At 35.9% G+C, this 24,711-nt stretch overlaps 1 protein-coding gene across 2 annotated transcripts in view; it reads left to right on the forward strand.

The window, feature by feature from the left end:
- Nucleotides 1-24,711, forward strand: part of Sol1 — a 718,219-nt gene that overhangs the window by 92,777 nt on the left and 600,731 nt on the right. For both annotated transcript variants that reach the window (XM_076539295.1, XM_076539296.1), the window contains exon 2: nt 12,857-12,923. In XM_076539295.1, the coding sequence (XP_076395410.1) occupies nt 12,857-12,923 (67 nt within the window). The remainder of the gene's footprint in view (nt 1-12,856; nt 12,924-24,711) is intronic.

The raw sequence follows: 24,711 nt of genomic DNA on the forward strand, positions 1-24,711 counted from the left end.
AATTTAATAATTGTTTTACAATGAATTCATATATTAAATATATTACACATCAATATATATTACATATCAATCACTATATATTTTAAAAATATAATGCATAATATATACGAACATAATACATAATGTAATACAATGTACAATATGATATAATGTATGACTTAACGTAACACATGTATGTATACATATGTTACATATGTTACATATGCAGCATAGTACAAGTTAATGTATAACGCATGATATAATAACATCACACATGTGTTTGTATAACACATGACATAATATAACGACATTATACACGTGCATGTATAATACACATGTCATAAGAATATCACACATGTATACATATGTGTATAACACATGACATAACAGTATCACACATGTGTATGTGTAATACATGACATAACAACATCATACACGTGTATGTATAATACTCATGTCATAAGAATATCATACATGTACACATATGTGTATAACACATGACATAACAGCATCACACATGTGTATGTGTAATATATGACATAACAACATCATACACGTGTATGCATAATACATAACATGACATAACAACATCGTACATGTGTATGTATAATACACATGAGATAAGAATATCATACATGTACACATATGTGTATAACACATGACATAACAGCATCACACATGTGTATGTGTAATACATGACATAACAACATCATACACGTGTATGCATAATACATAACATGACATAACAACATCGTACATGTGCATATATAATACATAACACATATCACACATGTGTATAATACATAACATAACATCCAGCTAAATATATGTAAACATATATCCCTATATATAAATCTAAAATTTTCACGTAGTCTTTTCCCAGCACACAAAACGTAATTTAAATAAAAATGTCCAGTCCGAAACTGAATCGAGTATTGAGATCGCTACTGACGGTAGAGCTGTCGAAAGAAAAGAAGAAAAATGCCGGAATATGTACGTTCCCCTTAAATCTCACTTTAAATTCATCGCGCGAGTGTGTCGAGCGTGTAGGCGCAAACGTAGCGGAGAATTTATGTGACACACGAAACGCGTCGTATTCTCGTGACATTTTGACGATCTCCTTTTAAAACTGCAACGCCATTGTTGATCACAGTTTACGAAAGAGCTACTCTTTGCTACGTAGCTACGACGACTGGCTTTTATTCGTAATGGAATACGTGACGCCGGCAACGCGATGTAAAATTTTGAGAAAAAGGAGAAAACGTTCATACAAATCTATCTCAGCCGTGGAGGACTCGTAAAATGCTCCTCGACCGAAAGATCTTCGTGTTACGAAGAATGCATCCAGTCGGATACATATTTGACAAAGATTTCCACCCTTTATGACTCTTATTTACGTTCGTTTTAACAACTCGTCTTTTATTGCCGTTTTATATGTGAATTGTCTGTTTATTATTTTACTCTTCTAACGTTTAATCATTTCTGCAATGAAGGAGGGAAATGGGCATTTCATTGAATAGTTTGTTGTTATTTAGTATTAGTGCTATTTCAATTTTTGACTTTTGGGAATTTTTAAATTTTTTTATTTGGAAATTCTTCAAATTTTATAATTGTCTCAGGTTCTCAAATTTTTTTATTTTCAAATATCAGGGTTCGTACATTTTTTAATTTTTTAATTTTCAAATATCAAGGTTCTCAATTTTTTATATCTAAATGTTAATATTTTTTAATTTTTTCAACTTTGTTATCTTAGAATGTAGATCATTATTGAGTCTGACCTTGAAAAATAATTTCTCTTACAGACCTTTTAATTTACTTCCACTAATTCACCTCTTCATTCCCTCAAAACCTTCCATTTACTACAAAAAACATTTCCCCACATTTTCCAAATATTTCACATATTATTCACAGTGTGGATATCGATTAAACACACCATCTAGAATTTATCGTAAATTCTTGTTTGCTCTGTTATACACCCAAATATTTACTTCCAGATTAAAATGCATCAGCCATAGCATCTTCAACCAGTCACCAAGTTCCACCATTACTCATACCGGACTTTTCACCTTCCAACTCTCTTCTCATCTTCCTCGTATAACCATAACTCAACGTTCGCATTTAGAAACCTTCAAATAGCTCTATTTTCTTGTCTCCGGATTGCTTCTGGTTCGACACGAACATGTTCAAATTGCAAATTCCACGATTGGAGAAATGAACGAGTTTGTACGCTCGTCTTTAAAAACTTTGATCGATACTATATGCTTGGAGGTATTTTTGACTGAATGCAAGTTTAAAGCTTTTTAGTTGAAAAGCTTGATGAATACTTCTTTAGGAATAGTGGACATTATTGTTTTTTTTGGTATGTTTATGTGTTACATGTGTAATGTCATATGTGCAGTATTATGGATTTAGTTTAAAAGTATCTACATATGTGAACATCACACGTGTAACTTTACATACTTAATTAAAAGACATCTTTCTCAACATCATATGTGGAACTTTACATACCTACAATTAGTTAAAAAACATCTATTTCAACGTCACATGTGTTACACTATAGACTTAGCTAGAAAACATACATCACATATGTCAACATCACATATGTAACTTTACATACTTAGTTAAAAGACATCTTTTCCAACATCATATGTGGAACTTTACATACTTACAATTAGTTAAAACAATATCTACTTCAACATCACATGTGTTACACTATAGACTTAGTTAGAAGACATATATCACATATGTCAACATCACCTATGTGACACTATAAATTTAGTTCAAATATGTCTATTTTAACATCATATATGTAACATTATAGACATTGTCAAAACATCTACTTGAACATCACATGTATAATACTACAGCTTTACTTGAAAAGTACTTCATTCAACAACATATGTGTAACATTATATAGTTTATAAACACCTATATCAACATCACATGAGTAACACTATAACTTAGTTACAAAGTACCTAATTTAACATCATACATATATGTAACACTATGGATTTAGCTAAAGACCACATATGTCAACGTCACATGTGTACCATACACATGTATTTAAAAAACACCTATTTTGAACATCACATGTGTCACATATAGACTCAGTTCAAACAGTCCTGTACATCACATGTGGACCATACCTTATTTCAAAACTACCTACATCAAATAATTGCACCAATACAAATGTTGAATGAGAGTCACATATGAAGAGTATCATCTCATCTCCACCCAATTTTAAAAAATGCAAACAAACACCATATCCGCCATAATATCGATCTCCACCGACCAGAGATCAGAAACACGTGTGAAAATAAGCTCAGACCTCATCCGCAAGAACCCTTGCATCTCGTCCGTAGGCCGGACAGTTCGAAAGCGTCTCGGATCGCAAGGAAGACGAGGAAGAAGAGTAGGAGAGAAACGAAATAAAGGTCTAGGAATATAGTTGATCGCGGGTCTTTTCAGCAATGTCAGCAGTCGCCGGTGGTTTCCAGGCTGAGCGAAACGGGGTCACCGATCGCATTGTACTGCTTTAGCGAGTGGAGGACCGAGCCACTTCGCAACAATTCATGCACTTTTGACCTTTGCCGCGCGTTCTCTTCGCGAGAGTGCAACTGGAACGGCCTACTTCTTGCATGGACCCGAGCCGACGCTAATACAATTTCGAGCCAGTGTCGAGGGCAAATATCACTGCGTCGCGTGTACAGTCATTGGCAAATCTGCCTTAGTGTACGGGAAACCCGATCAAGGGAGAATAGGTGCATTGGTTCATTTTTGAAGGTTTCAGAGTGTTTCATTATTTGGGGATGTATAGATATGGGGGTGTAGGCATAGGTAGAGGAATTTGGGGATTTTGGGAGGTAGAGGTTTAGGGATTTGGTGAAGTAGGAAGTTGGGGACTTAGGGATTTGGCGATATAGGGATATGGGGGTATGGGAATTTAGGGATATAGGGATTTGAGGATGTGGGGATTTGGGGATGTGGAGATTTGGGGATTTAGGGATGTGGGGATTTGGGGATTTGGGGATTTGAGGATGTGGGGATTTGGGAATGTGGGAATTTAGGGATGTGGGGATTTGGGGATGTGGGGATTTGGGGATGTGGGGATTTGGGGATGTGGGGATTTGGGGATGTGGGGATTTGGGGATGTGGGGATTTGGGGATGTGGGGATTTGGGGATGTGGGGATTTGGGGATGTGGGGATTTGGGGATGTGGGGATTTGGGGATGTGGGGATTTGGGGATGTGGGGATTTGGGGATGTGGGGATTTGGGGATGTGGGGATTTGGGGATGTGGGGATTTGGGGATGTGGGGATTTGGGGATGTGGGGATTTGGGGATGTGGGGATTTGAGGTGGTGGGGATTTGGCAATATAGGGATTTGAGGGCATGAGAATTTAGGAATGTGGGGATTTGGGGATGTGGGGATTAGGGGATGTGGGAATTTGGTGATGTGGGAATTTTGCAATCTAGGGATTTGGTGATGTGAGAATTTTGCAATCTAGGTATTTGGTGATGTGGCAATTTTGCAATCTATGGATTTGGCGTTGTAGGAACTGGGGAATCTAGGGATTTGGCGTTATAGGAACTGGGGAATCTAGGGATTTGTGGATGGAGGACTATAGAACCTAGGGACTTTGCATTACAAAAAACTTTCAAATTTCCAAATTCCTAAACAACCCTCAAAATACAACAAATCCTAAAATCTGAATTTTAATACCAAACAATTATTTTCCAATTCCCATTCCATCACTCAAATCGCCAAAAAATCTAAATTCAATCGACGAATTCAATATTCCGTCCATTACTCACAAAACGTCGACAGGCTAATGACTATTCTACATAAATAACACGTCTTTCTTTCCTGAGCGCATTCAGTTAATCAATTCTAATCAGCGCGTTTAATTGCCACGTTCGTATGATGGATGGGGAAACGTTGCAGAACTATTGTCGCCGTAGTATATTCCGTTTGTGCGCTCCTCGACGAGCCGTTCTTTTATTCGATCCGACAATCGTAGCCGCGTGCAATTTCGTTTTATATCGCGAATGATTTATTCGCGCGGTTTCGACGTATGTATCTCTCTCCCCCTCCGTTTGTTCGAAAAACGGCCATTGTTGAACGGAGAGAAGCCTGGCTGCCTTTGTTCCACCCGCGGAATAATTACCGTGGAACCACTTTAAGAATTTCAATTAAATTTTCGCGAAGAAACTCCGCGCGCAAAACTGTTTCGGGTCTCGTTTGTCGGTAAGCCGGGATTCATTGTTGCGCGAAATATTTCTTCGGCGGAAACGTTTTTAACTTCCGAAACGTTAGGCGGCGCGGAAAATATTAAATCCGTCAGTTTTCATTAGCAAATATTTTAATCTGATGGACGTCCGGGAACGCCATTTTGTTCGTGTATTTCGACAGACGAGTATTGGACTTGGGCTGGTTTATATTCGTAGACGTTTTCGTGGAAGATTGTCGTTGTAATAATAAAAGAATGTATTTAGAATTATTGGCTTATAGAATTTTAATTTTGCTGTTTAGAATTTTTGTGAGTTGACATGTTTCAATTTAAATATTAATGAAATGTCGCAGAGTACCTGCGTTGAAGGTAGGTGCGCGCATCTTGCTTTGGGTCCAATGGCGGCGCGCGCAACTAGCTTTAAATCGAGTGGCTGCGCGTGTAACTCGCATTGGGTCGACTGGCTGCGCGCGCAACTCGCTGCAAGTCTAGTAGCTGCGCGCGCAACTCGCTTCAGGTCCAGTGGCTGCACGCGCAACTCGCTGCAAGTCTAGTAGCTGCGCGCGCAACTCGGTTCAGGTCCAGCGGCTGCGCGCGCAACTCGCTGCAGGTTCAGTGACTGCGCGCGCAACTCGCATTGGGTCGACTGCCTGCGCGCGCAACTCGCTTCGGGTCCAGTCGCTGCGCGCGCAACTCGCTTCGAGTCCAGTAGCTACGCGCGCATTTCGCCTACCTAAAACACAGGTACCCGCGACTTTTCAAGCTTGTAGTAACGTCAGTTTTTGAGTCTCCATCATTCTGACGGGCTCATTTTAAAGGGGGAGCTTCAAAGAATATGACATTCTTCTCAAACATCTTATTTTCTCCTATACAATGTCAAATATTCCACCTTCATCAATAAAATAATTCATCTTCTTCAGTGCAACTGTTATTAAAAATTGCATCTTCATCTTTATAATCAACCTTGAATATTATATCATTTTCTCCACCTCTTTAAACATTTTATTTCTTGAATATCATATACATTAATCAACATCAAAATTGCATTAATTTCGATAAATGTGCGAAACGAATAAATTTTAAATGAATTCTAAATGAATTAAATAGACTAATATAAAAGAGTAGTATGAAGGTAATCGTATGATCCGACAGCACAGTGAAAGTGTAGAACACGAAAAGATTACAGTAGCGTAGCAAATATTTGTCTGTTTCTGGAGCCGTTTTATTTGACTCGATCGTCAAAGAAGGTCCTAAAAATATCACTGTTTTTAGTGTTTGCGCAAGAGGTGTATCCAAGATCGATTTCAAAGAGGTCTGTATTGTTCGACAATGTCAACAGTTCCTTTTACGCGAAATGGAACGGTTGTAGGTCGAATCACACGAATGCCCGATGTTTCGACGTCGATTCTTTTCGTTCTTCATTCACTCGGCATTGATCGGCGTCCAATCTGAGCGTCTTCTCGAGCAGAAAGACTATTCAAAGATTTTATAATCACAGACATTATATCGTCTGAGAAGCGATTAATAATCTTTCGATCGTTAATGCTTCATCTGTGCGACTCGATTGAAATAATATAATTAAAGTACGTCGCAATTAGAGACCGTATTCTGGATGCATTGTACTTGTACGGAAGAGAAAATTGTTCGTTCTTGTTCAAGAACTTCGTGTTCGAATCAATGTAGACTTGTTTGAAAGAGTAATTTTGTATTCTTTTGTGTTTATTGCTATTTCCTGAAATTTATGTGGTGGAGGGGGAAGTTTATAAATTGAATGGTTGGGAAACTTAGAAATGTAAGAATTTGAATGATCAAATATCTTGTACAATCATGTATGAGACATACAATTATATACTCGAATAATTGAATAATTGAATAATTGAATAATTGAACAATTGCGTAAATGTACACCATTGTACACTCATGTACAACACATACACTTACGTACTTGAATAATTTAATAATTACGTACTTATACATTCTTGTACACTCATATACAACATACGTACTGATGTACTTGGACAATGGAATAATTTAACAATTGAATAATTGAATAATTGTGAACTTGTATACTCTTGCACACTCATGCACAACACATACATTTTTGTACTTGCATAATTGTATAATTGAACAATTAAATAATTGAATAATTGTGAAGTTGTATACCCTTGCACACTCATGTACAACACATACATTCATGTACTTGCATAATTGAATAACTGACTACTTGAATACTTGAGTAATAGACTACTTGACTACTTGAATAATAGACTACTTGACTGCTTGACTACTTGATTGCTTGCCTACTTGACTACTTGACTACTTGATTACTTGATTACTTGACTACTTGACTAATTGACTACTTGTCTAATTAACTACTTGACTAATTAAATGCTTGAATACTTGAATGCTTGAATACTTGAATGCTTGAATACTTGAATGCTTGAATACTTGAATGCTTGAATACTTGAATGCTTGAATACTTGAATGCTTGAATACTTGAATGCTTGAATACTTGAATGCTTGAATACTTGAATGTTTGAATACTTGAATGCTTGAATACTTGAATGCTTGAATACTTGAATGCTTGAATACTTGAGTACTTGAATACTTGATTGCTTGAATACCTGAATGCTTGAATATCTGAGTACTTGAATACTTGAATACTTGCATACTTGAATACTTGAATACTTGAAGGCTTGAAGGCTTGAATACTGGAATGCTTGAATACTTGAATACCTGAATGCTTGAATACCTGAATACTTGAATACTTGAATACTTGAATACTTGAATACTGGAAAACTTGATTACTTGAATACTTGAATACTTGAATACTGACTAATCTATAAGTTAGATTAATTTAGAAATTCATGAATTTATGAATGCGACCAAAACTTTAATCTGCATATCTCCAAGTTTGACAAATGCAAACTATAAAATTCGATACATCACAATATTAAAAATAACTACCCCATTATTACTAACCACCCCAACATTTAATAATAACAATTCGTGAATCTCCCAATCGAAAGGCAACAAATCCTATTTCTCCCATAAAACTCTATCGCGTTCACGAACGTGTATTTCATTCCTGTCTGCTATAACACAGTTTTATACTACTGCAGGTAATAAGAAAAGTCTCCTCGGAACAAGCCTACATAAAACATCGTATTCAATCGAGCACACACGGTATAGCGAGTTTGGATTATGGTATTCGCGTGTACTTAATAGCAAGAAATGTACATTTGAAATATCACCTAGACGGATACCAGCCTTTCCTTCTCGTATTAAGTGGATTGAACCACGCGAGATCGCCCGATGTTCGAAACCAATCGATGGTGCAATTTTAATGAAGCTACGTCATTTGCTTAATTCATATTTACGATCTGCTATTTGCACGGATTAGTTTCTTTCATTTGTCCCGGAAGACGTTTTTTCGATAGATCGCCTCTGAATTATTTCGTGGACATAAAAGTAGATGAATTTTAGAAGCTTGGCTCGAAGACATTTTTGTTGCAAGCAACTTCGAAGACTTCCAAAAAATTTGCACAGTCTTTTGCAGAATATATTTCATGCGGGTATATGTTTTACATCGTGAATTAAAAACTGTACGTAACGCGATAAATTAGAACTGCGAGACCTACGTCACGAAATTTTTCAATTTGTCGCTGCAGAATTTCATTATAAGAGCTTTGAAGGAAATTTAATAATTCAGTCGACGAATCGAAAATTACCTGCACAAATAAAAAGTAAAAGTTGGAAAATTGTAGGGTGAAGAATTGGTGCGGTGTTTTCGTTGCATTAAAAAGTGTAATATAATACACAGTTATGATTATTATATCCCTTGTAATATCGTATATTGCAGTTCTTGAACGTGGGCCATTAAACATTGATACAGTTAATTTTGTGGAATAATACGGTTATAATATGAATTAATTATTAAATTATTTTCAACTGAATAACAGTGTTATACTGACTGTTTTATAACAGTTCAAGAGAATTTAATAATTAATTTACAGTGTACTCATTTGAGAATTTATAGTATATTCAGTACAGTTATTGGAGTAAAATAATTGGGATTTTTGTTTTATGTGAAATTGGTTTGTGTAGGGATAGTTATTTATGGTGATAAAACTATGCAGTAAATATGGTAGTGATTATTGATAGTTATACGATTTGGGAGCTCAGAATGTTAGAAATTGAAAAATTGGGTAATTGGGTAATTGGGTAATTGAATAATTGAATAATTGAATAATTGAATAATTGAAAAATCGAAGAATTGAAGAATTGAAGAATTGAAGAATTGAAAAATTGAAGAATTGAAGAATTGAAGTGTTAAATAATCAGAATTATGGAAAATAACAAAACTAATAATACACTTTTGAACACGAACAAATTATTTAATAAAGAACTCAAACAACAAACATTTTAACTTAAAGATTAACCATTTAAACAGGGATTACTTTTTCTTCAAATAAAACATCACGAACGGTTACATTTTCATAACGACAAGACGGAAGTACAATATTCAATTATTCTATTACTAACATCGCACATCATTTCTAATACTGTAAGATGTCGCTATATGCAAAATTTATTAATAATTTAACATGAAGAATTGAAGAATTGAAGAATGGAATAATTGAATAATTGAGTAATTGAGTAATTGAATAAATGAAGAATTGAGGAATTGAAGAATTGAAGAATTGAAGAATTGAAGAATGTCAGAATTAAAAAATTGGACAATCGAAAAATTAAATAATTGGAGAGTGGAAAAGTTGCGAAATTGGGAACTTGCAAAATGGAAAATATGAAAAATTCGAATATTGAAGAATTCAAGCCTTGAAAAATTAACAACTTGGGAACTCGAGAGACGGAAAACTTGAAGAGTTGGAAACTCGAGAGATGGAAAACTTGAAGAACTGGGAACTCGAGAAATACAAAACTTGAAAAATTGGAAATTCGAGAGATGGAATACTTGAAAAGTTGGGAATTGAGAAATGGAAAACTTGACAAATTTGGAACTCGAGAGATGGAAAACTTGAAGAGTTGGGAATTCGAGAGATGGAAAACTTGAAGAGTTGGAAATTCGAGAGATAGAAAACTTGAAAAACTGGGAACTAGAGAAATGGAAAGCTTGAAAAATTGGGAACTCGAGAGATGGAAAACTTGAAGAGTTGGGAACTCGAGAGATGGAAAACTTGGAATATTAGGAACTCGAGAAATGGAAAACTTAAGGAATTGAAAAATTGAAAAATTGAAGAATTGAAAAATTGAAAAAATGAAAAATTGAAAAATTGAAGAATTGAAAAATTGAAAAAATGAAAAATTGAAAAATTGAAGAATTGAAAACTGCAATCTTGAGGAATTGGAGAATTGAAGAATTGAAAAATTGAAAAATTAAAACACTGGAAAGTAACAAAAGCAAAAACTGAAATAACACAAACTAAAAAGCTGTAAAATTAAAAACTGCAAAAATTAATAAACGTAACAGGTCGAATATCCCCAACCATAAAATTTGTAAATGCAACTAATAGAATCTCGACATGAATCTTAAAAATAGTTATGAAATGTCCCTCCACCCTGAGGCCCTCTAAAATTTTGATTCGGTCACAGTCCCACGTGGTCGCGCGTACACGCACGAACGATCTGTATGTATAAAAGCAGTCATGCGATGAATTTTCCAGTAGGGCCAGACATTTTCGTTGCGAAACACCCGGTCCAACTACATATCCCGTGGAAAACAGAGCCACGCCCGGATCCTTTACTTTACGGGATGGAAAACGAGTGGGACGGCCGATTTGTCAAATTGATTCGTCCTGTGAACGCGTGGAATTTTAAGTTCACCATAGAATACGCTTGGTCTCCGGTGTGCCATTAGACACGTGCAAACATTAGATTCAACGATGATAACGTATATATGGAAAATTTTCAAATACCCCCTTCACTTTTAAGTTATGGTATTACATGTCATTTGTAATTCGCTGGGTGTAATTTATTACAGACGGGTTATTACAGTTTCTGGAGTATTGTCGTTTTTTATGAGTTCTGGGTTTAGGATTCTTGTATGGAACTTTCTGTAGTTGAAATTTTTTATTTTAAATTTTCTGGTTGGGTTTGGAGATTTTTAGGTTTTCAAGGTTTTAGGTGGTTAGGTTTTTAAATTTTTAGGTTTGGAGAATTTTTTAATTTTTAGGTTTTCAAATTTTTCAATTTTCAAGTTTGCAATTTTTCAAAATTTAAAATTTTTCAATTTTCACTATTGTAAATTTCTAAATTTGAGACTCCCACTCTCTCAAAGACCCAAATTTCCAAATTTCCAAATATCCAAATTCGAAATTTCCACCCTCTCAAAGTAAAAAATCTCCAGATTTCCAAATTTGAGATTTCCACTCTCTCAAAGACCCAAATTTCAAAATTTCCAAATTTGAGATTTCCATTTTCTCAAAGGCCCAAATTTCCAAATTTCCAAATTCGAGATTTCCACCCTTTCAAAGTCACAAATCTCCAAATTTCCAAATTTGAGATTTCCAATCTGTCAAAGACCAAATTTAAAAATTTCCAAATTTGAGATTTCCACCCTCTCAAGGTCACAAATCTCCAAATTTCCAAATTCGAGATTTCCAATCTCTCAATGATTCAAATCTCCAAATTTCCAAATTTGAGATTTCTAATCTCTCAAAGATCCAAATTTCCAAATTTCCAAATTTGAGATTTCCAATCTCTCAAAGACCCAAATTTACAAATTTCCAAATTTGAGATTTTCAATCCCTCAAAGACCCAAATTTACAAATTTCCAAATTTGAGATTTTCAATCACTCAAAGACCCAAATCTCCAAGTTTCCAAATTTGTCATTTTCAATCTCTCAAGTTCACAAATCTCCAAATTTCCATCAGCATCAATTTTCCACTTCAAACCTTCAAATTTTGCCATTAATTCCCAAATTTCTCAAGTTTCTCAAGTTTCTCAAGTTTATCAAATTTCTCAAGTTTCTCAAGTTTATCAAATTTCTCAAATTTCTCAAATTTCTCAAATTTCTCAATTTTCTCAACTTTCTCAATTTTTTTTATTTCCTCAATTTTCTCATTTTTCTCAAATTTTTCACCTTTCTCAATTTTTTTAATTTTCTCAATTTTCTCAATGTTCTCAACCTTCTCAATTTTTTTAATTTTCTCAATTTCCTCAAGTTTATCAAATTTCTCAATTTTCTCAATTTTCTCTATCTTCTCAATTTTCTCAATTTTCGCAAATTTCTCAATTTTCTCAATTTTCTCAATTTTCTCAAATTTCAAAAAAATTTCCAAATTTCCAAATTACCAAAATTTGTATTTTTGCAGAAATTAAAATTTTCCATCTGCAATATCACACCTTCACAACCTCGTCACACACGTCCATATATCACACCTTCACAACCTTATCACACATCTCCATAAACAAACATATGTAGTTCCTTCCTCTGAATTATTCCGAGCTGCATTCTTCGAGGCGACTCCTCTCCCGTAATTAGTCTTTCGACGGTTTCGCGCGTGGTTTCGATGTCGACCCGTTTTCGTCGTGGATTTTCATCATCGTGTAATCGTATTAGAAGACAGTCGACCCTGCGGAATAGCAATTAGATGTCTGAAAAATGCTTGTGGTTTTTGTTTCAGATGCAGAGAGCGGTGCTACTGCTCTGTTGGCTGCCGCTCCTCAACCACTGCCACGCCGTTAATCCAGGTAATTACATACACAATTTTCTATTATTACTTCAGTTTTATTACTTCATCTAGTTTAGATTAGATTTATTAGACTATCGATAAAAGATTTTATATTAGGCTGTGATTTAGCACTTCGATAAGACGCTTTACATTAGGTTGAAGAACGAATTGTCAATTGGGTTCATAGGTAGACGTTGAACGTCCGACTTCGTGCTATTTCACTGTTCTCATTTCTGGAGCTATTTTCTCTGTGATCTTACTTGATAGTTTAGTTTGATATTCTTCAGAGATGGATAGAAAGACACAGTTAAAGTGGATGTACAAATTATCTTTGTAGAGTGACATTTATTGACAGGCGAAAGGCTGTTTTATTGTTAGCTTGCTTGTAGGTTGCCTGTACTCAATTTTAGATTTCAGAAAATTATTTTAGGTTTGCCTATGTGAATTGCATGTATGTGTATGTATATTCATATAAGATATTTTCTGCAAACAATAAATAAATGACTATTCACATATGTACATATTCACATATCATATATTCATGTGGAGTACTGTTATCTGCAATTTAATAATAAATTTAAAGAGCAGTTTGCTATTTACAGAAGTAATACAATTATGTATATAAAAATTATTTGCTTCTAATTCATATTTAATTTTGTTATACATATGACATATATAATTTCACATATGTATATAATTTCTGACATATATAATTTCTACTAAAACTTAAGAAGCTTAATTTTGTTATAATTAATATAGTATACTGTTAAACATCAACTATAAATTTTCTGTTAAATAGATGATTTATAGAACATTGCATATTTCCTAAGAAATCCATACATACTAAAAACCAATAAGTTCAGGGAATATACGAGACATGGGGATACCACCATGTGCCATATCTTTGCAAACCACCTGAGTGCTCCGACTTAGGTGTACTTGGTTTATGGTACGTCAATTGCAGTTCAGAAACTAACAAAGTTTTAACCCTGAAATCTCTAAAATGCTAAAATGCGGGAAACTTGAATTTCAGACTTGTGTGTAAGAAAAATTAATAGTACGTGATTAAAATTTAAAAACATAACTTGGTAATGCATTACACGTAAAACGAAAAAAATTTTACAAATATTAAATATTAATTTTGAATTTGAATTTTACAAATATCAATAAAGCTAGCAAATACAAAAATACTTAATAATGAAACCTAAAAAAGAAACAACTAAAATAATAAAAATATTGTAACATTAATGCAACAAATAATTAAAAATTTTTTGTTTACAAGACAATATAAATTGTGAACAGTATGTAAGTTTTAACATTTTAATTACAATATACGTATCACGAGTATTGTATAAATTGTCGTTACTTATCATACACGTTTTCTTTGTCACCATAATTCTTACGAACGTTGTGTAACAGCCCATAGCAAAATTTACCTACCACGCAGCTAGCAGAGAATGGTTAGGTTCTCGTATCGTGTCATTAAAGTAACAAACGACAAAATATTTTCTGGTTCATGAAACGCGTGTCCAACCAACACGTGTTCAGAAAAGTATTAGCGTCAATAAACTTCGTTATATTGCAACACGGCCAGTGGCGTAACTAGGGTTTTTATTTAGAGTGAGTTACGTACTTTTATTTCCTTCCGTGTGGTATTGAAAAACGTTGCTCTTCTGGGAAGATATTTACCCTTCTACATTTTACAAGCTTTTCAAGATTTTTAGTTTTTGGTTTTTTGATATTTCAAGCTCTTTAAGATTTCAAGTTTTTAGTTTGAATATTTCAAGTTTTAAAATTTTTTAAGATTTCAAGTTCTTAATTTCTCAAAATTTCAAGTTTCAAATTCTTTAAGATTCCAGGTTTTTAGTTTTTTAAGATTTCAAGTTTTTGAGCACATGAGTTTTCAAGCTTCCAGTTTTTCAATTTTTCAATTTTTCCACGCTTCAATTTTTCAATTTTTCAATTACTCAATTTTTCAATTCTTCAATTCTTGGAAGTTTCCTCATCTCCAAATTTCAAAACATTCAAAATTCCTCAAACGGAAAAATATCTAAAATACCCAGAACCCAAGTAAGCCAGCACTGAGTATCACGTGCGAAGAAGAAACAACGTCCACAAACGATGAAGGGAAACACACCTGTTCGCTCATTCTTCAAGTCGTATCAGCACTCGACGCCGACGGAAGTCGTGTAGAACGGTAGGTAAAGCATGTAACACGCTTCCGATACGAGGTAAATAAGTGTCGCTGGGGGTCTCGTGTGTCCACGCGCGGATTCGTGACTTCGAATAAAACCTTACCTGCTGTATATGCAACGACAAGGTTAGTGTTTTTGTCCAGAATGTTGCTTGGTTACTGACGCGTTCAAACGGTCTGCTTCCGGCTGTAACTTAAACTCGATACCCCACGAAAACTATACTGCTACGATTACCGGAAACGGGCTGTGGGATGAAATCGATTCCGGTTATGGCTGTGTTGGTGTGGCTGGGGTGAATGGATCAATCTTTTCATTTCTATTTATTTATGAGTTATGTAGACATTGTTGTAGAGTTAGGAGAGTTTTTAAATATTGAATATAGCGCGTGGAGATTCGACGCGTGGAAGTATGGCGCATGGTAGTTCAATGCGTGGTAGTTTGATACATGGTAGTTTAACCAATGGTAGTTCAACGCGTGGTAATTCGACACGTGGTAATTCGACGTGTGGTAGTTCGACGCGTGGTAATTCGACGCGTGGTAGTTCAACGCGTGGTAGTTCGACACGTGGTAATTCGACGCGTGGTAGTTCGATGCGTGGTAGTTCGACGCGTGGTAATTCCACGCGTGGTAATCCGACGCGTGGTAATTCGACGCGTGGCAATTCGACGCGTGGTAGTTCGACGCGTGGTAGTCCGACGCGTGGTAATTCGACGCGTGGTAATTCGACGCGTGGTAATCCGACGCGTGGTAATTCTACGCGTGGTAATTCTACGCGTGGTAATTCGACACCGTGGTAATTCGACGCGTAGTAATTCTACGCGTGGTAATTCGACGCGTGGTAGTTCGATGCGTCGTAATTCCATGCGTGGTAATTCGATGCGATGGTAATTCGATGCGATGGTAATTCTACGCGTGGTAATTCGACGCGTGGTAATTCGATGCGTGGTAATTCGATGCGATGGTAATTCGATGCGTAGTAATTCCATGCGTGCTAATTCAATGCGTGGTAATTCGATGCGTGGTAATTCTACGTGTAGTAATTCGACGCGTGGTAATTCGACACCGTGGTAATTCGATACCGTAGTAATTCGACGCGTGGTTTACTAAAAATTTCCGTAAAAATTGTTTACACTGTTCATTAATTAACGTAACGCTCAAGATCATAGTAGAGCATCGTTAATTATGTTCCAACGGTGTCGTCGAGATTTTTATCGCGTTTGTTGCACGAATACCATACACAATGAGATTATCGTTATCGTATTCATAATTTTTCCTGAGAACTGTTTTGGAGAGAAATTCTTATCGATGTACTACGGCTATTTATAGCATACTAATGTGCACGTATTTATGGAACATATAATTAAGATATTATATATGTAGATCGTATATTTTAGTTGTATATTTAATCGATAGTCATCGAGGTTCGTGTAGAAATTTAATTTTAGTCGCTATGAGCTATTAATTCAATCTTGCGTAAATGTACTTCGTTAATGACATAACCTAACTTAACGTAACCTACTTCTAAGCTAGCATAACCTAATTCTATTCTATCGTAATATAAAACTTCCTATCCTAACATAACACAATCCTAGCCTAACCTAATATCAATTCTACCTCAATGTGACCTAACCTCAACATAACAAAACTTACATCCACGCAAAATTAATGAATATTTTCATTTATCAAAGTGAAGAAATTTTTAACAATATATCTACATAAAAATTGTCACCATATATAAAGTGAAAGTTTGATATATCAAAACAATTGTACAGCGTAAGAACAGTGAACGATAAGTAATCAGAACTCCGTAGACTGTCTTCAGCGTCGACTATGGTGCTTAACGTTATCAAAAGTAGTTACGCATATCTTTGATCGTGCGGCCGAGTGTAATTAAGAATGGCGGTATGCGCAATATAAATTACTCCTTTTAGCGCTTTAAATTGCCGTGCAGGCATGCAAATGTTACAGTACCTAGTCGTACACGTATTCATAATTGATTGTTATTATCACCGAAGTTACCGTAATCCGAACTTTCGTTTGGCCGTGTATATTTATTTCCCGGGCCCAGGAAGTCGAAGAAAGTTTATTGTTATTGCGTTTCATTATAACCGGTAATTCGTCGGCAAAAATGCACGTTCCCTTCCACGAAACATTGTAACGATCGCATAATTCGGGTTATTATTACCCGCTGGAAACGATTATCCATACTTTATGCGAGCCTCTGCGATACACGTATAGTCATTTTACACAATCTTATATCGCCTACGTTGTAATTAAGCTATTACGAGGTTTACCATCCACATATTTCTCTGGCGTTCATGTTTAACCTTAGGCTTATTCGGATGGGGTAAACACCCCGATAAAAATCTGCTTTGGGAACAAAATCGTATCATTTTTTTAAAAAGTCCGAAAATTTAGAGGTTAGGTTATGGACTCACGCGAACAGGTATATAATTTTCATAATGTATTTCATGTTGCTTACTTGCGAGGAAGTGCAAGTAATAGTTAGAGGTCAGATATTAGACTGTAAAGCTAGAGGGTGAACAACTAGTGTAGGTCATTGAAATGATGGGTGATGTGATTCTGAATAAGATTTGCCTTTGCAGAAATGGGGTTTGAAGCTTCGTTTTTGAATTATGAGGAAAAAATACGGAGCAATCAGAACGCGAGGATTTTGCGCGCGCAGCCAGTAGGGACGAAGCTGCGCACGGTTACTATTAGCACGTGTCAAATTACCACGCATTGAATTACCACGCGTAGAATTATCATGCGTCGAATTACTATCGCATTGAATTACCACGCATCGAATTACCATGCATCGAATTACCACGCATTGAATTACCACGCGTCGAATTACCACGCGTCGAATTACCATCGCATCGAATTACCACGCGTCGAATTACCACGCGTCGAATTACCACGCGTAGAATTACCATCGCATCGAATTACCATCGCATCGAATTACCACGCATTGAATTACCACGCGTCGAATTGCCACGCGTCGAATTACCATGCGTCGAATTACCACGCGTCGAATTACCACGCGTCGAATTACCACGCGTAGAATTACCATCGCATCGAATTACCACGCGTTGAATTACCACGCGTGGAACTGCTACGCGTAGAATTACCATCGCATCGAATTACCATCGCATGGAATTACCACGCATCGAATTACCACGCATGGAATTACCACGCGTCGAACTACCACGCGTAGAATTACCATGCGTCGAATTACCACGCGTCGAACTACCAAGCATCGAATTACCACGCATCGAATTACCATCGCATCGAATTACCACGCATTGAATTACCACGCGTCGAATTACCATGCATCGAATTACCATCGTATCGAATTACCACGCATTGAATTACCATCGCACCGAATTACCACGCATTGAATTACCACGCATGGAATTACCATCGCATTGAATTACCACGCGTTGAACTACCACGCATCGAATTACTACGCACTGAACTACCACTCGTTGAACCACCATTCGCCGAACTACCACGCGTTAGACTGCCATGCGCCGCATTTCCACGCCCTGTATTTCCACGCGTCGATTGGTCCGTGTTTTTCCTCAATAATTCAAGACTTACACAGGTTATGTTAAAACTAGTAAAGTAAATAAACTTTAAAAGAATAGTAAAATAAATAGAATTAAAAAAATAGTAATATGATTAGAATTTGACAAAAATAGTAAAACGAATATAATTAAAAAAGATATGAAAATGAATAGAGTTACAAATAATCAAAGTGGGTTAATCGACAGAAATATCCGCGAGTCTCTCGTGCAAAAAGTCGTGGATTTCAACCGCTCTGTTAATAATATTCGCGAGATTATTCGTGAATTATTGTATTATCTGCCTATCTTAATTAGCCTGTGTATAATTGCTTTACGCAGGAATGCCGCGGGCTTCGTCTAAATTAATGCTATGCTAAACACCGTCTCGCGTAAATGGGGTGTCCAACCCGCGGTTATTTTTGTAATACCGTTAGCAATTTATCCGATCTTCACCGTTGCAGTTTAATTCGAGCTCGATAAATTAATCGGTAATTTCCGTCGAACTATACCGAAAATGCCCGCCGGGCACTCGATACTGATTCGCAACGAAAAAGAAAAATTGTACTCCCATTCTATTTTTCGATTTAATTCACGTTTTTACCGTCGCGTAACAGGTTAATGAAAAAATAGCTCGCGCGAAAGCTTTCTGTATGAAAAACGTATTTCGTCCGCGATTCTCTATTTTTCCTGGAAATTACAAATTTCATATTTCGAAATAATTTATCGGACCTTTGCGTTCGCGATTGCTATTTGATTCGGGCTTGATAAACTCGCCTGGCAATTTACGTTAAACGCACCCTTTGTGCAACTCTTCAAAGTTTTTAATCCAACTCCGCATTGAAGTAAAAAGTTATACATAAATTTCATTTCGCAATTTTCTACGACGCTTCTAATTGTTACAAGTGAATTAATAAGTGTTGATGAAGTCTGAGGGTGTTTATTAATATGCAAGCTCGTGTTTATGATATTCTACCGTTTTTATGATTTTATTATGAAAAATGTATTTCAAAGTGCATGAAAGCTTACGATGAATTTTAAATGTTTTTAGTTACGTAATGGAATGGAAATTTGTGAAATATTGATATCCGTGTCTTTGAAGCTCGATTTTTTTTGTATAGGAACTTTTTAGGATAATACTGTATTGGGTAAATTGTGGGTCTAAGATTGACATTTCTAAATTTAAGATTCCTCAGTGATTGAATTCTCAAATTTCATAATTTCCTAGATTTCACATTTTCATATTTCCTATTCCTAACCCCAAATAAAAAATATTCCCAAATAAATAACTCCAACTACAAAATTCCCAAATACAGCAACCCAAAATCAGACGTAACTTGTATCACTACAATAACCACAAATTCCGAAGCGATTTCACAGTCAACGAAAGATTCGACATTTGGCAAAATATTGTTTCGATACCATAAAAAATCCGCAGTCGGAAAATCCAGAAATCCCCTAACGACAAATGTTATACTTTATGTTGAAGAAATAACGAGGATTGTAAGGCTTAGATTTGGAATTAGGAGGCGGGGATAGGTTTCGGTGGCTCGTGAAGCAGCGGCCATTTAATTAGAACGAGTACCGCGCTAAATAAGCCCTGATACGCTATCTCTCGCGTGAAGCCATTTCACCGGTTGTGGATGGACTTTAATTAAAATCGTAATTTTTGTTCTGCGTAATCGTTACTACAACTGCGACCCGCCGGTGGATAACGAACGATTAACATCCATGTAAATTCAGCCGGTTGTTTGCCGGAGGAAACTGTAACGGTCCGAGCATAGAACGCTCGGAATATGAATTGTTCAGTTCGGTCGAGATGAAAATCGAAGTACAGCTGGATTTTCAATGAAATATGTAGCGAAGCTTGGAACCTTCGGACCGGACCGCCTTTAAATAATTGCTACATCGTTATTTTGACGTATGCTTGCCATAAGATGATGGAAACTCGGCTAATTAATTAAAGCTGATCATTTTACTGTCGAATGCTATTTCGAAATCAAATTTAATCTATTAATTAAAGTTTCATTTTTGTGTCTTGTATTGTTCGATATATTGCATTTATGATAGTGAAAAAGTTCGTGTACTGAAAATATTGTATTTTGAACATTTGTTCATTTTAACATTTAAGGACTTCAGAATTCAAAAAATTGGAATTTTCAAACTGGGGCAATTTAAAAATTTAAAAAATTAAAGCCTAGAGTATTTGGGAATTTTTTTTTGACGTTATTGTTAATTCTTGAAGTCATAAATTGACGCATGGTAATTCAACGAGTGGTAGTTCAACGCATAGTAATTCGATGCGTGGTAGTTCAACGAGTGGTAATTCTACACGTGGTAATTCGACGCGTGATAATTCGACGCGTGGTAATTCGACGCGTAGTAATTCGACGCGTGGTAATTCGACGCGTGGTAGTTCAACGCGTGGTAATTCGACGCGTGGTAATTCGAGGCGTGGCAAATCGACGCGTGGTAGTTCAACGCGTTGTAATTCGACACGTGGTAATTCGACGCGTGGCAACTCGACGCGTGGTAATTCGTCGCGTAGTAATTCGACGCGTGGTAATTCAACACGTGGTAGTTAAACGCGTGGTAATTCGACGCGTGGTAGTCCAACGCGTGGTAATTTGACGCGTGGTAATTCGACGCGTGGTAGTCCAACGCGTGGTAATTCGACGCTTGGTAATTCGACGCGTGGCAACTCGACACGTGGTAATTCCACGCGTGGTAGTTCAACGCGTAGTAATTTGACGCGTGGTAATTCGACGCATGGTAGTTCAACGCGTAGTAATTCGACGCATGGTAGTTCAATGCGTAGTAATTCGACGCGTGGTAGTTCAACGCGTAGTAATTCGACGCGTGGTAATTCGACGCGTGGTAGTTCAACGCGTAGTAATTCGACGCGTGGTAATTCGACGCGTGGTAGTTCAACGCGTAGTAATTCGACGCGTGGTAATTCGACGCGTGGTTATTGAAAATTCTTAAGCTTCAAAATTTGATATTTTCATTTTTATAAATTTCAAGATATATTTACATATTTTAGATTTTGAGTTATATTTAAAAAATCAGTGCATTTCCAGCTGTCTTTCTATTATTATTTCACCACATCATTTCAAATTTCGACAACTCTTTTTGTCGAAACTCTTCAAACGTCACAAGAAAGATAAATGTTCGAAGATTTATTGACGCTTCGAATGTTTTTATCTCGTTACAAAACTTGAGTAAGTACTGCGATATCAAGTTTACACGAGCACGATTTCGATCGTGATTAAAAGTGCAATGAACGCTGAATGTTTGTTGGAAGTTTGGAACATCTTTGGAACGTGTTAGCTTTAATCTATAGTGATAGCTGTAACGCTTGCAACTGAACTCAGACCTCTGCGAAGCTATTTGTCGATATAAGAAGTGTGGTAAAACCTTTGGGACGAGGATGTTCGTTGTAACAACTGTCTTTTAGTGTTGTGAAGAAGCTGGTAAAAACATGGACGTTGATAAGGAGATTAATAGTGGCTATTCGTAGGGAGATTTATGAAGACAGAGACACTTATGGATATGTGTGGAGGGACATTTATGAAGACATGAGTAGAAACATGAATGGGAATAGTAATAAAGACATGAACAAAAACTGCAGTAATGAAGACATTCATGAGTACATTAATAAATATATAGACAAAAACGTTAATAGGGACAGTAACAAGAACATGAACAAAAAAATTAATAAAAACAGTAATAAAGACATTCATAAGGACATTAATAAGAACACTAAGAAAGACATTCATAAAGTTATTAATAAGGATATTAATAAAGACATTAATAAGGAAATTAATAAAGAGATTAATAAATGATCAATGAAATTAATAAAGACATGAATACAGAGATTAAAAAAGTTATAAATAAATACGTAAACAATGAAATTGGTGAAGACAAGAATAAAGCGATTAATAAGTGTGTCAATGAAGTCCTAAACAATGACTTTTTCAAAGACATAAATTAATAAATTAATAATAGTGTTAATAAAAACATTAAATAGTATAACTTAACATTAATAATTAATAACTATTAATAAATATATGAATAAAAGCTTGTATTCCTCTTTTCATAAAAATCCAAAGTTTGTCACAAGAGAAGTAATTTTCGACGACCATTTTGAATAATCGAAAAAAATCTTTATTGTGGCGAAAAATGGAGAATCTGATTTTTAACTGCTGCGAAAGGACAATAGAAGTTCGAAACTCCGAGGAAATTTCAGCGCGTTTCCAAATCCCGTCCGCCGCGCCGTTGGATTAAGGACATCGCCCACCCTTTTGTTTCCTGGCTTCAGAGGAAACGGCGATAAGGGTGCAAGGCCTTTGGGACACCAATTTTCTGAATTAAAAGTTAAACTTCCCTCTCTCTGAAGCGCTATATTCCTGGGAGACTCTATGAATTAACCTTGAAGGATGGAACTTCTTGATTTATTAATTTCAAGAATTCCATGGTTTTTTGAAACTATGACATCTTTTAATGTGGTTCGAAAATTTGTCTTTTCATGATATTATTATTTTAGTGTCACTTACAAAATTGGAAATATATTAATTTTCTTGTAATATTAATTAATTTTAGACACTTCAAATAATTTTTAATATTAATTAATCTTAGATGACTCATATAATTTTTAATAATAATGAATTTTAGATGACTCATATAATTTTTAAAAATAACTAATTTTAGGTAGATCACGTTATTTTTAACATTAAATAATTTTAGATATCTGTTATAATTTTTTAAAATATTTAATTTTAGATGGGTCAAATAATTTTTAATAATAACTAATTTTATATACTTCATACAATTTTTAATAACAAGTAATTTCAGATACCTCATATAATTTTTAATAATAATTAATTTTAGTTAACCCATATAATTTTTAATAATTGTGCAGCTAAAAATTTTTATGTAAATTTCAAGCTGAGTTCAGTTATGTGAAATAGTATGATACTGAAAGTCATCTAAAAAGTGAAAATATATAAGTAGTGCAATAGGTGTATTGCACGTGTTACAAAAATGCCAGACCTGGGAAAACTGGAAAAAGCGGCGTTTGAAGCAATCGTAACGAAATCGTAGCGACACGTACCGTGAAATTGTTTGAATTACAAATTGCAACTATGCTTCGCTCGATTCTCTGCTCGATAAAGTCAAAATGGGGTACGAGAATTTTTATCGAAGCATGAGAATTAAATTTGACAGATAGAGTAATTAACAGATTCTTATTTAAGAAGAAATATTTTATTAATGTACATATACATATATTTACATACTAATATTAAGTGTGGTATTTCTACGCGTGGTAATTCTACGCGTGGTGATTCGACGCGTGGTAATTCAATGCATGGTAATTCTATGCGTGGTAATTCGACGCGTGGTAATTCAATGCATGGTAATTCGACGCGTGGTGATTCGACGCGTGGTGATTCGACGCGTGGTAATTCTATGCGTGGTAATTCGACGCGTGGTAATTCGACGCGTGGCAACTCGACGCGTAGTAATTCGACGCGTAGTAATTCTATGCGTGGTAATTCGACGCGTGGTAATTCGATGCGTGGTAGTTCGACGCGTGGTGATTCGACGCGTGGTGATTCGACGCGTGGTAATTCTATGCGTGGTAATTCGACGCGTGGTAATTCGACGCGTGGCAACTCGACGCGTAGTAATTCGACGCGTAGTAATTCTATGCGTGGTAATTCGACGCGTGGTAATTCGATGCGTGGTAGTTCGACGCGTGGTGATTCGACGCGTGGTAATTCGACGCGTGGTAATTCAATGCATGGTAATTCTATGCGTGGTAATTCGACGCGTGGTGATTCGACGCGTGGTAATTCGACGCGTGGTAATTCGACGCGTGGTGATTCAACGCGTGGTGATTCAACGCGTGGTAAGTCGACGCGTGGTAATTCTACGCGTGGTAATTCGACGCGTGGTAATTCGACGCGTGGTAATTCAATGCATGGTAATTCGACGCGTGGTGATTCGACGCGTGGTAATTCTATGCGTGGTAATTCAATGCAT

Source organism: Megachile rotundata, chromosome 13 (assembly GCF_050947335.1).
Source record: "Megachile rotundata isolate GNS110a chromosome 13, iyMegRotu1, whole genome shotgun sequence".
In the NCBI taxonomy this organism is placed as follows: domain Eukaryota; kingdom Metazoa; phylum Arthropoda; class Insecta; order Hymenoptera; family Megachilidae; genus Megachile; species Megachile rotundata.